This window comes from Heliangelus exortis, chromosome 5 (genome assembly GCF_036169615.1).
Source record: "Heliangelus exortis chromosome 5, bHelExo1.hap1, whole genome shotgun sequence".
Classification (NCBI taxonomy): domain Eukaryota; kingdom Metazoa; phylum Chordata; class Aves; order Apodiformes; family Trochilidae; genus Heliangelus; species Heliangelus exortis.
Genome location: NC_092426.1, coordinates 16,912,290 through 16,931,271, shown reverse-complemented (window position 1 = coordinate 16,931,271; position 18,982 = coordinate 16,912,290). Strand labels below are relative to the sequence as shown.

At 42.5% G+C, this 18,982-nt stretch overlaps 1 protein-coding gene across 1 annotated transcript in view; it reads left to right on the top strand.

Moving 5' to 3' along the window:
• Positions 1-746: 746 nt before the first annotated feature.
• KCNK13 (potassium two pore domain channel subfamily K member 13) overlaps positions 747-18,982 on the top strand; it is a 51,595-nt gene continuing 33,359 nt past the window's right edge. Inside the window, exon 1 of the mRNA XM_071745793.1 lies at positions 747-1,188. Coding sequence (XP_071601894.1) covers positions 852-1,188 — 337 coding nt within the window. The 5' untranslated portion in view covers positions 747-851. The remainder of the gene's footprint in view (positions 1,189-18,982) is intronic.

Genomic DNA, 18,982 nt, shown 5'->3' with positions numbered 1-18,982 from the left:
GGTCTCTGTCAGGGCCCCCATTACCCCCGGCGCACCTCACCCCCCACCGCCCGGGACCGGGCCCAGGACGGGGCGTACGGCATCCCTCAGCGAGCAGGGAGGCCGCGGGCGGGAGCAGCCCCCCGGCTCACGGAGGGTGGACGCCACGGGGCAGCTGCTTGCCGCCGGCCCGCCCTGTCAGGTACCGGTCCGCCCTGCCGAGAGCACCGGGGAGACCCTCGGGGCGGCGGCCTCGCCGCGAGCGGCGGCACCGCTTCTGCCGAGGGGAGCTGCTTCCCTCAGACACCGTCTCTTCGCTGGCCATGGCACCGGGGGCTCGGGGGCAGCCGTCCCCCACAAGCCGGGGCGGAGGTACCCAAGGGCGGCGGGGGAGGGCGGTGGGGCGAGCTGCCGCCTGTCCCGCCTCGCCCCCCCCCTCGGCAGGCAGGAGGCGCCTGGCGGTGCCCGTTCCTGCGCTCCGATCCGACGTGCTCGGGGCGGGGAAAGACGGCGATATGAAACTGGTGGAGTAGAGAGCTCAGCACGGGGCCGGGGCTGAGGTGCCCTGCGAGTCGGGGTGGGACGGGACGGGCGGTTGCCTCACCCGCAAGATGCGCCCAAAGCCGTCCGCCGCGGGGCCGTGCCGGGCGCCGCGGGACAGCGTCCTGCCCCCGGGACGGAGGTGCCGGCCGGCTGCCGGGAGCGCCCATTGGTGCTGCCGCCGGGTCCCGCGGCACCCTGAGCTCTGCGGCCGCGGCCCCGCGCACGCCTGGCGGGCGGCGCCGTGATGCCCGGCGGCGGCAGCGGCAGCGGCAGCGGGAGGGCCCCGACGTAGCGTGGCGGCGCGGCCGCCCGGTCCCGCGGGGCGGAGGATGGCGTGTGGCGGCGGCTGCTGCTCCAGCGCGGGTCGCCTGAACGCGGACAACGCGCGGTTCCTCCTGCTGGCGGTGCTGATTGTGCTGTACATGCTGTGCGGTGCCGCCGTCTTCTCGGCCATCGAGCTGCCCACGGAGCGGGAAGCCAAGGAGCGCTGGGAGGAGCGGCTGGAGAACTTCACCCGGCGCCACAACCTCAGCCGCGCCGAGCTCCGCCACTTCCTTCGGGAGTACGAGGAGGCTAGCGTGGCCGGCATCCGCGTCGATGACATCCGGCCCCGATGGGACTTCACCGGCGCTTTCTACTTCGTGGGCACGGTCGTTTCCACTATCGGTGAGCGGCGGAACTCGCCGGCGGCAGGGGAGGGACGGCCGCGGAGCGGGGCGGGGGCGGCCGGGGACGCGCAGCCTCCTCTCTTCTCCGCATCTCCCGGGGCTTGCAGCGGGCTTCGTGCTGGTGCCCAGCGTGGTCCCATCTGCTCTCTGCTCCTTTTTTTCCTTTCCTCTTGCCGAAGAGGCACTACCGCGGGAAGTACCACACCTGCGGAAAGCGACCCAGAAGCGCCGGGCACCCTGAGGGCCGGTGGCCCGGGCCGCTGCTTGCCCTCTGGCCGCCGTGCTCCGGGCGGGATGGGCAGCGGCCCCCAGGCTTTCCCCCGGGAGTTTAACTTGCCTACTCGGAGGAACCTGTCCTCGGCATGCATTGGCAGATTTAGTCGCACCCAGAGCCGAAACAAGTGCTTAAACAAGTGCTGTGTAATCGTATTATATGAAATCTAAGATCTGGAGGTAGGTGGTTTCATAGGCTGTAAGTTCGGAAGGGACCTTTCTGAGGATCTAGGATATTTTCTGTAGTATCTAGCTGCAAAGTGTTCGACTTTGAAAGGTCAGGTTTCACACCACTTGGCTTTTTTCTCTTCTTGCTTCCTGAGGCAGACTCAACAAGTCGGTGGGTATTGCTTCTTTCTTTGTGAATAAACCCAAGTTTATTCAGGTTGAAGGAGCCTTCAGGGGAAGATGATATTGAACAGAAATTCCAGAGTGGCTGATGACAGAACATTAAGATGAAAAGAGGCAGCACCAGGAACTGACATGAGGGAGCCCATGGGTGTTAGCAGAAAGGCTTTGTTCAGGCAGCTGCAGACAAGCTAAAAGCCCTTGAGAAATGGAGCTTGCTTTAGTTAAAGCCAGGCAATCTTGTGTGCATTTACTACTGTGACAAAATGGGCTCACTAAATCTTAGTAATAGTGCTTCCAATTCACATCAGTCTCCCTCCACGCGTGAAATGCACACTGAGGAATGATTGTTTAATTACCAACAGCAATTCTTCAGCAAATCTCCATTAACACTTGTTCCCTGTAGAAGAGTTTTGAGGTGCCTTCCTTTATGTGGGACCTGTGAGAGTTTGTGCTTTCCCGTGGTTAGTATCTCCCTAATACTGGATTTCTTTGGTCTGGAGTTAATTTTGTTGTGAGAGATTACATTGAGCTCATTTTATATTTTCACAGGAGACAGAGATTTAGGTGTTTTGTGTCCTTAAACCCTAAGTCTGTAAATCTGTTCAGCTAAGTTGATAATTTAAAGTAATTTATAACATTGTTAAGCCCATTTTTGGGAACTGCAGTAGTTTGTTTGCCATTGCAACATCTCCCTTAAGGTTGCTTCTTGTCTGATCAGAATACAGTGCTGATGCTTACCTTTTCTACAGCCATAAAATTATAGTAAAGAGATGTGGAACTAGATCTTCAAAGGTCACCTAGTTCACTACTGGACACGGAGCATGTAAATTATAGGCGTCTTTTTCTTTTCCTGATTGATGTTTGTCCAAGCAGCCATTTCAAGCATGGGCTGTTGGAGATCCCACAGCTTCCACAAGGAATCTATCCTTGTACATTACTATCCTCACCAGAAAAAAAAAAAAAAAGGTTACCCTGATTTATTCTGATGTCTAGCTTACTGCATTTCAATGACTTGCAGTAGTTTTGTCTAACCATCCTTTATGCTCAGAGGAAAGCATCTTAAGTACTTAAAGACTGTTAGGTGTCCACTCAAGTCTCTCAATTCAAAAAGCCACAATGTTGTAACCCTCTTTTGCAGTGATACAGTTACTTCTCACATGTATTAAATGATTCCAGTAGTTCTTAAAATTAATATTTATCTTACATAAATCAGCTTGTTAAGGGAAGAAGGATATCTTTGGTGTTACTGTCACTGCTTGCAAAAACAAGCATCCACTTACCCACTCATACTTTCTGGTAATATCTCTGCTTGCTGATTTCAATTGCTTACAATTTCGAGCTCCATCAACATTTCTGCAGAAACTGTCTTCAAGAACCCTTTTTCCTTCAGACTGTGTGTGTCCTATAGACTCCGTCGATTTACATCCTGTCCCTTCTTTTGACCCGGCATTGCTCTTCCTCAGTCTTACCAATCATGTCACTTTCTCAGTATTTTATGAACTGCGTGGCTCTTTTTTAATCCTGTCAGTGCAATTGCAATCTGTGCCTTGTGAACCTGAGTGTGTGTTTCAGTTCTTTATCTTGTGCAGCAGGCCGGACTCTCCAGACTGTCACAAGACTTGTGCTTCAGCCAGATCCCCTCAGCTGTGCCAAGCAAGAGCTCTGCAGCCACACTCTCATCTTCATCAACCATATTGGGGTCCTAACAATAGATTTTACTTTACAGGTCTCAAATGTGTATTTTTCTGTCTTCTCAGCCCTTTCCAAAAGGCACATGTCTTCTTTCATTCCTCAGGAGAGCACCCCAAAAATTAATGTATTACTCCTGCTGTGACTGTTCTGAGGAAAGTAGAAGGATTATTTCATGTGTTTTCAGCCTGTACTTCTAATTGTTCTATAATTTTCTACAGATAGATAAAATTCAGGGCCTTCAGTTAAAAGGACTTTTTCAGTATAGGTGCTTTTATGGCTTATTGCTAGTATCAACTAACCTTCAACACTTGGTATTATGTGCTGGCATAGAAGCTTTTGATTTAGCAGGTAAATTGATGCAAAAGCAGTCAAGCGGTCATCTTTTATTTCTTTTGTAAAGTTTTTTTCTCTTTTCTTTTTTTTTTTTTTTTCTTTTTTACACAGTGGAAATTATAATGCTACTGATTTACTCCATCAGAGTAAATTTATTTCTTTGGCAGTACATAAGGTAAACCTAGCCAATTTGATGTATTGATAAAGCATCACTCAGACATTACCTGTAGCATCAACTGCTTCCTGTACTTTAGCAAGGAATACCATTGAGTAGTTTCGGCTCTCAGAGGAAAAAAGGAACTTTTGCAGTATTTAAGGGCTTAATACTGTCTTTTTAATTAAGATTCACATGAAATGTTAGTCACATAGATATTGGAGCATGGTATCAGTGCATCAAGTCAAGAGGTTGAAACTATATGTAATTGTCCTGTTTTCATTTGTTTTAAAAAGAAAAAGCTAAACAGAACAAAGCTAATAAAAACCCAAACTGTCTTTCCTCAGTTTAGTAATGTAGAGTTTGTTCCATAAAAGGGTTTATTCCTGTCAGTGCTCAGCCTATAACTCCTAATTTTGATGTGTCTTTTTCTCAGTGTGATCCAGCACTAAGGTTATCTATAGAGTAAAAAGGTAACCACAAATACCTGCCCAACTGAGAGACTACCTAGACTATCTGGGAGGTGAGCCCAAGGAAGCAGGAGTCAGATCCTCTCTATCCCAGAAAGGAAGGTATCTAACCCTCAGTCAGGAGCACTCATATCGTGGGCTCCTCCATGAACCCACTTTGATTGCCCAGCAGCCTTTTGTCATGGAATGTAGTGTCCCTGGTAATTAAAAATCAGGTGGTTGTAGTAGTGCTGTCTCAGGATGAGAGAGTTCGAATCAAAGAGTTGTAGAATGAGAGAATGGTTTGGGTTGGAAAGGACCTTAAGAAGCATATAGTTCCAACCTTCCTGCATGGACAGAGGCACTTCCCACTGGACCAGGTTGCTCAAAGCCACATCCAGCCTGGCCTTGAACACTTCCAGGCACCAGGCACCCACAGCTTCCCTGGGCAACCACTTCCAGTGCCTCACCACCCTCACATGAAGAATTACTTCCTAAGGTCTAACCTAAATCTACCTTCTTGCAGTCTGAAGCCATTACCCCTTGTCCTATCACTCCATGCCCTTATAAAAAGTCCCTCCCCATCTTTCTTGTAGGTCCCTCCCCTTCAGGTACTGGAAGGCTGCTATAAGGTTTCCTCAGAGCCTTCTCCGGGCTTTCTCAGCAAGGACTCAAAACAACATCCCCTTGTCTCAGCTGAGTGGCCTGACCACTGGTCTGGGAACTAGTTTTAAGTTGTGACTCTCAGTGTTTTCTGTTGAATCTCTTTCATTCTGCATAGACTAATAAAAAATTCTGTAGTCCAGATGGTAAAACAAGATCTAAACCCCAATTTACACTTCAGTGAATGTTTATGTGGTTTATACAGGGGCTTACAGCATTTGGTAGGCTCTGGGTGTTCAGCAGCATTAGGCTGTAAGGTCACAACTATGAGCAGGCACTCTGATCTCTAGGGACCTCTGTGGTACCTTGGGATGGTAGTGTCTCCAAGAGGTAGGGAGCTGTTGCCCAGGTGTTTGCAATTCTACGCATTGGATCACTGCTTATCCTTTGTGACAGACACCTTGAAACCCTCCATTCTACTGGAAATAGGTGGACACTGCTACCCTTGAGTAATACAGAGGGTTAGCACATTGGGAGTCTTGTAGCATCTAGATCCTCCTCTCCTCTTTGAAACCATTGAGAAAAACTGTTACTGACTTCACTTGCATCTAGTGAAGAATTTATCATACAGACACCCTTATCTCATATACAGTTGTTTTGCCTTGAATAACTTAAGAAAATTGAAAGGACTTTGTTTCCTTTTTCTATTTAAAAAAACCACCTGTGCCTACCCCAACCCACGTTGTGATCTTGATTAAAACTTGTTTATTTTAGCTGTAAGTAGAATAAAATAGATCTTGTCATAAAGACATAGCCTGAAGCAGCTCTTCAAACTGATGTAGGATATGGCTGCCCTTTTACAGGCTGGTGGAGGTTGGAGGGCATCTCTGGAGATCATCGAGTCCAACCCCTGCAGTCCCAGCAGGGTCAGCTACAGCTGGCAGCTCAGGGCCATGTCCTGTGGGGTTTGGATGTGTCCCTAGCTGGAGACTCCATAAATTCTCAGAGCAACCTGTGCCAGTGTTTAACCACCCTCACAGTAAAAGAGTTCTTTTTTTTTCTCTTGTTTATAAGCAGTGAGACAAAGAAGGAAATTATATCATCTTCACAAAATGAAGTGTATTTTCTGGATAAATCATCAAAATTTGCATCCTTCCTTTCTGCAAGGAGCTGCAGCTTGTTTGGTTGGAGGTGGAAAATCTTGGTGCAAGGTGATAAAAGAGATTTGTCCACCAATGCATTATCTGCAGCCTAAGAGGTAAAATTTCCTACAGTGGAGGATGAGATTTTTACCACGGAGGGTGAAAGGCCACCACACAGCCTATTGAAGAGGTAGAAGCAGTCGCAGCATCTTTGTTAAGCAGCCTGGAGAGGGTTGGTGATGGGAATGTCATTTACTAATGGGGAAATCTGCAGTGGGTGACACAGCTGCACCTCCTATGTTACAGCAGTCTCTCATGCTATAAGAAATGCTCCACTTGGGTCCAAGGGACAATCTTGCTCCTGGTGTCACAGAGGCCAAAGGATGTGCCATTACATAACCACACCATGCCTGAACTCTTTGAACTTGTAGAGAACAAGGTGCACTGTTCTCTTAGCTACCACTTTTCTTCTTTATATATTGTTTATACTGCAAGCAGCCCTAATAATTCAAAATAATTCTGCTATAGCCTCTTACCCATAACCAGGGCTCTGTAATTCCAGGCGGGACAATGAGATAAGCTCATACCACCTGGCGTTTTTCATAGATTCATTCAGTTTCTGGATTTTTCTAGTCATAGATGCTGTTCTTACCTGTCTTCTTGGCAAGCCAACACCTCAAGGAAGTTGTGCATCAAGTGTGTCCCACCATTTAGAAGAAAGCAATGCAAATCAGTGCTTTTAGTTACCTTCCTAGCTGTGCCTCTCATTCATTAAAAAAGTCTAAGTGTCATGTCTCTGCTTCACTTTATTTAGCCCAACAGTGAAAACAGAACTGTTCTCTGACTCCGAGGGGCTAAGCTCGTTCTACTGCCCATACAGTGTATTGTTCTTGTCTCTGAATGTCCTTCACCTAAGTGGGAACTTCAGAAAACACCATCAGACTCTGAATCCTGTCCTGAATGCAGCCCTATATACATTTTATTTTAAAGAGATGCTTCTTGTTCTTAAAAACAGTGGCATGCAGCTGTTGAAAAAAGGCATTTGTTCTACCACAAAAAGGGGAGTTGGTATTTCAGTTCCCTGCTTCGACCTCAGCTCTCACATTCTGGCAATTCTTGATGAATGCTACATTTGGTGAAGGACAACATACACATAATTTTCAATTTTATGGTTTCCCTGCTGTCTTTTATATAGAGTTACCAGGACAGCAGTACCACAGATATCCATGCAGATCATGACTGCTTGAATTACTGTGACATCCATTCTCTCTTTCCCTTTGAGTCTACCACATCCTGCAGTCTCTGAATTGACAAGTGTATTCCACTTGTACCCTGCATTGTGGAATACAGGATTGTCCTTTCACTTTTGGCATACTTAAAAAATGATAATTAGTTTCCACGATGACAACAAAAAGCTCATAGTTTCACTGCAAAAAACTAGGAATTCTCATGAGCAGAAATAGAATACAAGAAACAGCTTCATAAAAATGTTGTTGCAGTAATAAATGTATCAACAGTTAGTAATAAATTATCAACAGGTGATAATTTAAAAATGCATCTGGCTGAGTAAGGAGCATTGTACAAGGAGATGAAATTTAGAAGGAAAGATTTTGCTTTCAAATATTTCACAGATACACAGCAAAATGAGGGCGGGGGGAAATCTGGGTTTTTTCCAGTAGATTGAAACACTCCTCCTGGCCTTCTTTGTGTAAAAAGAACAGAACAGGTTTTGTTGTTTTGGAAATAATGTTGCATTTGCATTAAGAGGACTGCAAAGAGGATTATAATGAAACATAAAAAAAATATTTCACTCAATAGATGTCTTAAAAGTGGACCTACAAAAGGGAGAAGAACAACAAGGCTTGCTCTGTGCCAGCAGCAGACAAAACCAATGAAAGTAGGGGCAGCAAAGAACAAGGAGTTTTATATGACGTGCAGGGAGCCAGCAGAGTGAAAATGAAAAAAGGAAGAATGTTTTCTCTCTGATTTTGAAACCATGAGAAGAAAACTGTGTCTACTATATATTAAAAAGTCTGTCATTAAGTATAGGTCATTTTTTAAAATGCATTATAATACTCCTGCACTGATAGCCCCGAGTCAAAAAGATGTTCTTGGTCTGAGAGTGAGGGTGGAACTGAAACCCTTCCCTTGGCCTCAGGAGGGTGTTTCAGCAAAGGCATCTCTAGAGAAAAAGACTTCACATTTTTTTCCCATTCTTCATCTCTTTCTACTCCGCCTGTCCCCGTTCCCCAACTCCTCCCCATGTAACAGAAGTGTAAAATTAAATCAGCCTGGAAATCCTTTTACAAGCAAGATTTTAAAAAGGTAGCAGGCATGATAGCCTAGCATATTTTCTCTTGGACGCTGGCTAAAGCACAAGATTAAACCACATGGCTGTAACGTGCAAGGTTAGGGGAAAGGCCAGGTCAGTTCTCCTGGAAATTTTCTTATGTTAGTGCCAGAGTCTTTGAGTGAGCTTCAATTCATAAAATTTTTACAAAAGATATTTAAAATATGTTAGATAAATTAATATGTCATCATGTGCCTGTTACCTAAAGAAAAAACTGGCATATTCTATTAATTGCTTTGAAAATAATATGATATTTTTTTGAAATTTATTATAGTTCAGTTAGAAGCAGAAACTGTTTTTTTCCTGACGTTATTTCTATGAAGATGTAAATGTGTTGTGCTGTAAGGTTAGAATCTTCTCTTTAAATGCAACTTTTCTTTCACATCACAAATTAATTCCTTTTTATTCCTTGCATTTGTATTCTCCCTACATCACATTTCTTTTCCATTCCCTGTATGCCGTGCAGCGGTACTGTGGTGCTGCTTCTCATAAGAAAAAAAAAAGTCTTTTGTATAGGCCAGTTTCTCTCTTTTTCTAAGTAGGAGTTAATTTTGTTATACAGGCTGCCCTTCTTCCTTTCATCTTTTATGTGTAATGCTTTAAACAGGAATTTTCATCTGCCCAAAGAACTAGAGTCTGCATCGTCAATCTGAGGCTGTAAATATTCCTGGTTCATAGAATAAGCAGGTCCAGACCTGGTCTGTAGCTTAATGAGGAGGTTGTTAAGACCTACATACTCCAGGGAGCAGTACTGGCTGTTCCTTCCTCTGAAGTGCTGCTTCACCACAAATTCAAACCCCCTCATGGTAAAAGAGACGCTGCCTTCCAGGTGAGCTGTAAACCAAAGCCTGCTGTCATTAGAACAGTCCTGGCACATTCCATAAGAGTAGAACCTTGCCCATATTTTAATCTGCATACTTCTAGTACAGGTGCATAAAGGGAATTCTCCCCACATTTTCAGCTGGCACCGTATTCTGGCTGGTTTTTGGTACCTCTTGGGTTTTTATTTGCTATTACATTGCTGCCTTGTTTTGTGGCAGGACTGCTGTAATTCAGTGCTGGTGGCAAGACACCCCAAGATAATTAAAGAAAAAAAACAACCAAACTTTCAAAGTAGATATGTTTTAGAAGCTATTAGTATTAAAGTACTGCAGAGAAATAAACTCTTTACTCTTTAGAGCCCTCCTTTTCTCTTGAGGGCTGTTAGTAACAGTCTCAAGGTTTCCCGGATTTGTTCCTTTCAGTATTTTTGTTTGGACTCTAATAGAGCAGAGGAATGGGAGGTAGCATGTAACAGGCTTGTTATAACTAGGTACTAAATATTTTATAATTTATACAGCAAGACCTAGGTTACTGCTTTGCAAATTGTCCTTTTATAAGGTGAAATGCTCCTGTTTGTTAGCAATGTTTTCTCTATGTCTCTTCCCCAGGAAGAATTCTCTCCAGCTTAGAGAACTGAACCAGGGGGGTACTAGAAAGAGAAATTAACTGGATGAGGTTTTATTGCAGAAACTTTGGAACTATTTGCTAAGGTGTTTAAAGTTGAACATGTAAATAAAGCGGTTGAATTTGCTATGAGTTCTAAAGCCATCTTTTGAAGTGTACTTCTGCATAAATTGTAAAGTATTTGGCTACTCAAATCAAGGACAAAATTCTGTTTTTTGAAATAGTATCTAGCTAGTCTACAAGTCTATGTCATATTGTTGAGAGACTGTTGCAGTGAAGGACAGATAGTGTTAAGATTAATTTTTATCTAACCAGCGTTCAAGGGGCTAAATTCAGTGTTTTATACAACCTTCCTAGAGAACCTTCTCACTCTGAACAGAACATTGACATAGTTCAAAATACACACAAAACAGCTCTGCTCTGTTTACTGGTGATTCTACCGTTGTGTTTCAGAGCAGACTTGGACTTTAAAATCAAATTTTGTTCCCAGTTAATAAAATCCATCAAATGTAACCCACTAGTACTAGTGTATGTATTTGCTCTTCTAAAATTTCTCATCTTCTGTCCCTGCTTAAAGGCAGAGCTGGGCATCACCACTCTTTTAAAATCAGGTCCCTGGGCAGCAAAGGCAAAAACGGGAAGGTGGCCAGTAGGAATGATCAAGGTAACTGCAGAGAAAAGGACCTCCCCATAAGGGACCAGTGAGTAGGCAAGTGTTGAGGATGAGCTTCACAGGTTTAGAGTCACCTGCTGAGCTTCAGCAGCAGCACAGGTGCTCAGTACCCCTTGAATAAACTGAAGCAACCCAGGTGTCTTTTAGAGCCACTGAATATTATCCACAGTAAATGCCTTTGTCCCTCATTTGCAGATAGTCCAGATATTTTGAAGACATAGGTCTGGCTAAAGAGTGTGTTGAATACAGACACTTGTTTTCAGCAGTGAAGCTGTGCTCCCAAAATCTTTTGGCTTGCATGTTTCTGGACTGCCTGCTGCAATGAGTCGTAGAGATAGAGATAGATGAGATAGATTTCACTCCTTACACATAACAGTTACTGGATCCCTCAGGTGCTTGTTCTACAACATTTCATCTCTTCATTAAGGACTTAGTGCTCGAGGCTTTGTTGATAACTGGCATATCTCTAGTTTTGAAGAGTAGAGACCTTAAACATAATGAAAGGTTCCTTTCATTAATGGTGTCTTGTTTGTTTATTTCACACAGGGAATCCTTGTTTTTCTTCTCACTGCTTCAGTCAAAACCACTATAATCACTTCAAGCATTTGTAGAAAATAGAGTGTGGGTGCAGTTGGTGTTTTACCTGTGGCAATGGCTTAGAATTCACACTGTATGGATACAGATGGGACCCATCCGATGACCATTGTAAGAATTTCCTGAACAAGGCACCAGTGTGAACCAGGAACCTAAATAAAGTGAAAATGAACGTATATATTAATTATGTCCCTCTTGTCTCAACTGTGCTGCAAAACACAAAAAAAGTGAGGACTTTACAGATTGCTCAGATTTCAGCACAACCCTTTCGTGGAGGTGTGGATAACACCTCTCTAGCTGTGCCATTAGTGCTGCTGACCAGACCTACCTTGGTGGCAGAAAATTCTTCTGGGTGAGGAGTCATGATGCTCCGAGACAGGTTGGTGTTTAAGCAGTCACCAAAGTTGATGAGGAAGGAGCAGAATAAGTGTGGTGTTAACTTACACTGATCCTGCATGCTATGGGGGCACACTTTCTCAGATCCTCTTGTGCAATCCTAGCTAGAATTAAAAGCTCTGATTCAGTGGGGTCCCTGGGGTGATCCTGCTGCCATTCACACACCCCTCTCCCACCCACATCTGCTCAGGAGAAAGTTCCCTTGTGGAACAGTGGAGCAATCTCTCTGATTATCTGGGATGTAACCCTGTCCATACCAGGGTAAATAGAGTACTGTCTAGAATAAATAACTTAAAATAGTTCTTCTTCATCTGTGATGTTTTGTTTGTTTGTTTGTTTGTTTTTCCTTAGAGCAATGCATTGTGTCAGCAACACTTTCAGCTGCAAACAGATCATTTTTTCCATGACAGAACATGTTGTGCAAGAAGGACGAGATAGGGAGTATCCCAAATCTAGCATGAAAATGAGCAGCTCAGAATATCAGCTCAGTTTCTGATGTATTTGCTGCTAGAGCTGTGAGATGCAAAAGTCACATACCAAAAGTCACATACCTTGAACTGCCTTCCTGGCTTATTAAAGGGGGAGCATTGGAAACTGCAATCCTGACAAAATTATGTCAACTCCTGACATAGTGAGTAATTTAAAAAAAATAAAAGAAAAAAGTGTGAAATACACATTTAAGTATTAGTGTGAGATATCTTATTGTTGATAGAGATTTAACACCTGATCAGCATAGAGAACAATTAAAGCATGAAATACTGGTGTGGAGCTGCTCTGACTTCCATGAGCACTTCCAGCACTTGCTGCCAATGCAGGCCAGTGGGATGAGGCAGAGGTGTTTGCAGCAAAGAGGCTGCAGGTGTCAGATGCTGTTTTTTGCCTTGCTGTGGTATCAGAAAGGTTGGGTGACTGAGCTACACATTAAAATACCTGTGGAAGAAAGGAATAAATTCAAGGGCTATGAATTTATAGGAAAACAATAAGTATCCACAGGAGGGGAATCTCATCTGATCAGGCTGAAACATTAAAATCACATAATTTATTCCCATTTTATCTTAAATAGCATCTTGGTTGCAAATGCATTCCCATTTCTCTCCCTATGTTATTTTGACTGTTAGCCCATCTATTAATTGGAGCCATGCCCAATCATATAGCTGAAAAAACTGAAGCCTCCTGCCTTGATTGATGCCTGCAGTTTGTGAGAAGGAAGATGCTCCTGGCAAAGCCATTACTGGCTGCTCTGCAGTAACCAGGGATGTGGGAGCTGTCTCATTGGACCACAGTATCAAGCTCACTAATCTCCCACTACCAAGGGATGATGCCTCTTGTCCTGGGGAAGGACTTTTTTTATGCAAAAATATGTTTTTTCTCATTCTTATGTTGTGTTCTGCAAGTCTTATTTTCTGTGTAATGCCTCATGGACCCTGGCCCTATATTCTACCCCAAAATCATGGACTGCAGCTAAGCTACAAAGAGGTGGATGTTAAGGGAGCAGTCTCCTCCTGACTCCAGATTAATTTCAGTTTCTGACCAGGATTAATGTAAATACAAACATTTGGTCATTATTTTATCTACTCTTCAATGGTAAATTAGGCTGTAGGATATCTGTGTCTCTGTTTCTGCAGAGCTGCTGCTTAGTTCAGGATTACAGACCAAGTTACACAAGAGATGAAGTTATACAAGAGTGTGTTTCTTAGCAGAACTGTTTACAAAACAAACACTCAACTTTATTAAGAAAGAAGCTAGCTAGGAAATGGTAATTCCTAATTGGAAAATGTCTCAGGACACAGCATTAGTGCTAGAGTTAGAGTGCTGGAGGAGGGTTGGCAAGGGCAGTGTGCTCAAAGGAGGGAGAGGAAGCAGATGACCTGGGGCAGCTGGTTTAGCCTCGAGATAGCATTTGCAGAAAGGATCCAAAAGTTTCTACAGGTCATGCACAAAAAGTTGCCTGAAGTGCACCAAGGACTCCACTTGCTAAATCTAAAAATGAGAGTGGTTTCTGGAAAATTTCCGGCACTGGGACAATGGGAGGCTGTTTCCCAGGATAAGGGCTGTTTCTCCCCAAGACAAAGGAAACCTGAGACTCACTGTGTCCCCCAGAGCCACCAGCACAGCTGGGCAGTCCTGAACCTCTGGCTCTGCAACAGATTGTTTTGGGGTTACAAGATACTTGTCACTGCACAACCCACAGAGAGGGACTGTCTGTCAGCCACATGCAAGGAAACCAAGGATCTTTAGCAGCCCACTGAGGAAGATGACTTTTCAATTGTCAGAATTATGTTTCTGTTTTGGGAAAAATACGTCAAAACCAAAATGTTGCTGTGAACCACTTGGGTTTGAGGCTTTGTTATTTCCCCATGAAAAAATGTTTTATTAGAAAATTCCTAGTTAATTCCACTCTGTAGAAACAATTAGTACATAAGTAATTTTCTTTCTTTGTTCCCTTATTGTTTCTCATTTTTTAAAAGTATTCTATTTTTAAAATTAGAAATGAATCAAGACTCTGGCAACATGGGCTTGTCTTCACATCAAGTAACTATTATGGGACTTGGTTAGAAGTCACTTTGTTCTGCCTGGTGAAGTTCATCTATGGTGACCAACAGAATTTTACTTTAATCCAGAGAAAACAAACAAACTTTTTTGTTCCACAGAGGATGTCAGAAGCCTCTGCCTTAACCACAGAGCCGAATTAAAATTCTCCTTGGCAACAAACCTGACAGTGCTGATGGATGTGAACATAAGAAAGTGAAGTGAGCCTTCCCCACCATTTCTAAGGCTTGAGCTCTTGCTCAAGGTACAGGTAACAGAGAAAAGTAACTCCTACAGTGTGTAGCTCTCTTTCATGTCTTTAATGAGGCTTTGTCCATAGCAAAACAACAGAATCCTAATGCTTTTTAAGATTCCTGTAAACTTCAATGGGAAAAAGCATCCTGAGGGATGTGAGTTATGCAGACATTTGAGCTGTTCATATTCAATTGTCACTTAATTAAAATGTTATAAGGGAATACCTTCATTGATTAATGATTAATCTATTAACCATACAAATACTGATTTTTTAGCAATGTATTGTCTATAGCATTTGCTCTTTCAGAGGACATCCAAAAAGGTAAATCTGGGCAAGATGTTACAAAATTAAGCTGTGTAAAAGAAAAAGATACGCAGCAGAGTGTATGCATAATTCAGCATTGCACAATTATTGTGATAGGAATTCCAGACCCAGGAATACCATGAGCTAATTAGGTCTTGTTTTCTAAAATTATTAATTCAGTTTTGATCTAATAGAAGCAGTAGCAGTAGGATTTTTCACTTCAGAAGTGTACTTCTGAAGTGGAAAATGTAATGATTACAACTGGTCCATTCAGAGAAGTATATCCCACTCAGAGTCTCTCTGGGTCTTGCTTTGTCCTTCAGGATCCCCTCAATAAAACTGCAGGGTCTGATGACAGCAGGAGTCCAACAGACACTGCTATGTATGGTTACATTAGGCTGCTGTTTTCTGACATATGTAAAATTGCCTTCAACAACCAGACTCCACATCTGATCCTTCTTCCCCCCCCTCCCCATCTTCTTGTCTAATTGTTCGTTCATTCCTGACCACTATCTTGTTCCTGATGACAACACAGGTATGGCTGAGGTGGCACTGGAATGGATCTTTTCTTTTCTGAAGTGCCCATCTAGGACAGAGCTCTGGAGAAGCTCCCAGGGTCCTGAGGCATCTCTGGTGTGATAAGCTAAGGGGCTGACAGGAAAGGTTTTTTCCAGGAGCAGATTCCTCTGAAAAATCCCATTTTCTTAGGGGAGGGTTGAAGGATGAGCCCTTAGTAGCATTCATAGGTGGTGACAATCAGTACCCGGACTTTGCTAGAACTGGTTTTAAAAAAACAGAGGTGACACAGTCATTATCTTCCCTGGCAGCTCAATCTCTGTGCCCCGTTTCTCCTCCTGTTACAGTGGGCAGAGCTGCCCAGGTTCCCTAAGAAGGGAGAGAAAAGGCTCTGTCCCAGCCTTGTGTTCATGTTGGTGGTTTAGATACTGCTTTGGGGAATGAGAGCACTGCCTAAAACCTTCCTGTGCCAAGCAGGACTTGGGTGAAACTTCTAGCTTCCCAGACTACAGGTTACTTCAGTCATTGCCCACTATATATAAATAAGTACAAATAAAATTAGGTACCACCACTGGTGATTTTGAACAGAATTCATAACTGCCCATGCCTAATAAAGTCAACAAATGTAATTAACTCAAGAGGCATAGAGTTTTGACATCTTTTTGCATGGCTCCTAAAAGCAAGGTTTGGATAGTAAAGCTGAGTTACTGTCAAGAATTCATAGGAACTCATAGTGAAGTGCTTTGGTTACTTTGTGGAGAAACAATAATGTTACAGGAATTTCATAAGTTAGGTATCTACAAAAGGGAGAGAGTCAGAATTTCTGTGCTGAAAATATGTTCTACTCTGAAAATATGTTCTGCTATGAACTACAGCACATTCTATGTGCTATAAAACATGTTCCAATATGTTCTATTGTATGTCCTGTAGACAGGACATACAATTGTTTGACATACAATCCAGATTTATGCTGGTGCTTAATCTTACACATCTTTAGTAATCACCCTGAAGTAACAGAACTATTTCCTTTCTTACACTGAGCAAGTGATACATACAAAAATGTCTTTTCAGAAATGAGTTTTAAATTTTTCTTCTGCGATTACATGTAAAACATACAGTTAATGACACTGAAATGCCTTTTTTCCCTTTTTCTCATTTATATCTTCATAGGACAGTGAAGTATAGCTGTTTTCATTTGTGAATTTCACAAACAGTTCTAAGAAGAACAGAAGTGTGGCTTTTTTAAGATCAATTAGATTTCCAGGTTTTAGTATCCATGTAATTTTATATTTTAAGTTTTATTTTTAAAGTATTACAATAAATATATGTAGGCTTGTAGTAGAAGAATAAGTACTTGCTGTTGAATAAATCCTGCTATTGATCTAAGGACTACAGAATCTGCCAGAACTTCTCATAATAGCACCATGGGAACCTCTGGAAACATCAACGACTTCAGTGATTACTGTCAAAACATGCACAAATTAGCAATAAAAAGCAACAACCCTGCAGCATTTGAGAGATTATTATCTCATTTGAACCTTTCTGGATTGTAATCAATACCAGTTTAGTTTCACTAAATTAAGAGCATTTTGTTGGGAAAACATTCTTTGTCCCCTTTGACATGATAAAATGAACCATGACAAGAACAGTTTCATGGTCATTAGTCAACTCTGCGTGCAGTGTGTAACCTAAACCAAGTGGCTTTTTGCCCTTAACTCAGGAGGCCTCAGCAGAAGGTGCCAAGGACTGCCAGGGCCATCCTGCCCACAATCTGTGCTGCTCTGCAAGTGCAGGGCTGTGGCATCAGCTTAGACTTGGATAGATGTGACCTTTTCAGTGACCAACACTTAGAAATGAGAGCTTCTAACCTTACAGAATGCTTCCTTGAAAAGTTACAGGGAAGAAGGACAAGCTGTCCCTTGGGACAGCTCAACATGAATATGTATCTGATGCACCCCGTGCCACAGAAGGACTGCATTCATTTACACACTTATACACCAGCAAGTCAAATGATTAACGTAAATGAACTGGACCTGAAAATTTTTCTCAAATTTATCAGGGTTTAATTTGGGATTTGTATTCTTTCACACCTGTAAAAACCATTTATAATTTAGCTGACTTTTGTGGTTTGTATGCAATTAAAGTACATCCAATTATTCTTGTGAGGAACACCAAAATTTGTATCTAATCAAAGTCAAAGAGGAGACCAGGGATCCTGTCCAAGTAGAGGACATAAGTTCAGGGATGGTTTTGCAGGTGGTTGTACCTGTACCTGGTGAATTCACATATGGGGTAGTAACCCTTAGTAAACAATAACAGATTTCAACTGAACTGTATGTAACATCCTGACTGGCCTAGATATTTGTCAGGATTAGGTGGAACTTTATTAAGATCCTATCAATTATATATATATACTTTTTTTTTTTTTTTTTAATTTTTATTTTTTATTTTATTGTAACTCAGTTTCCTTTAATTTTGCTCCTTTGGTTCCCTTGGCAGACCTCACATGCTGTCTGATCATGAGCTACATTGCTAAATGTTGGGCAGTTTGTATATACTGATTGCTGTCAAACAAAATATATGGAAGGCTTTTGCAGACTGTACTTTGTCTAGAATAACAAGAATTAGCATCTCTGTCTGCTACCAAAGCTTTTATTATCAGAGAATCTGAAGGATTATAATTATCTCAGAGACTTTTAGACCTCTTTCAGGTTTTACTGAGACTGATCAACAGCTTCAAAAATTACTCAAGCAGAATATGGCTGACAGACAGAGAGGTGGGCAGGTGATCACATAAACTCCATTTTATTGCAGAGCCTTAGTAAAACTATATATATCTATATATGCTCATTTTTTCAGTTGCTGTTGCAGCAGAGCTATACGGGGCTTCTCATCACAGAATTAGGCAGGGAACCCGTGAGTTGAAGATCCTTACAAAGTCAAACTTAGCATAAAATGTTTTTGCTTTGTAAATGATCTCTACATAAACTTTAGTTTAAAGGCTGTTCAGGAAGGATAGGTAAGAGTGTAGATACTAACACACGCTTGGACTAAAACTTGAGCAACTTCTGAGCAGCAAATGAAAATCAGTAAGATAAAACTGAAATGTTTTATGAAAATAAGAAAAATAAATAAAGTAATATAAGTCATATAAGTAAATAAGACTTTACTTTTATCTTTCAGACACTATCATCTGACATAATTATTGCTGTCTATATAATTTTTTTGCTGAAAAAAATCCATCTTTCCTCATTACTATGGGACTATGAAAAAACTTGATGGGTAAAAATGGGCCAGCTGTGTTTTTCCCCCCATAAAATCCCGAGAATCGTCTTTGAGTATTACACATTGCTCATGATCACATTTAAGGAGAATCAAGAGCACAATGATCTTCCTCAGCAGCCTAAGAAAAAGGTTATTGGAGAAAGCAGCCTTTGAGTCAGCTGAGGAAAATTCTGCAGGGAAGATTTTCACTTTTTCCACCCTGCAGTATAATCCTGGAGCTTATAAAGTATCAGACCTCTCAGTACCACGTTGTGAAAATTCAGGACAAAAAATCAATCTTGAAATGTAAAGAATGGAAAACATTCACTGATTCACCCAGGTATTTTTAACTTTAAAAATATGGAACCATTGTTTAGAACCAACATATAGTGCCAGGTAGAAATAATCGTATTACAAGCATAGGCAAGAAAGCCTGATGTCCTGATAATGTTTGTTAGTTGCTAGGAA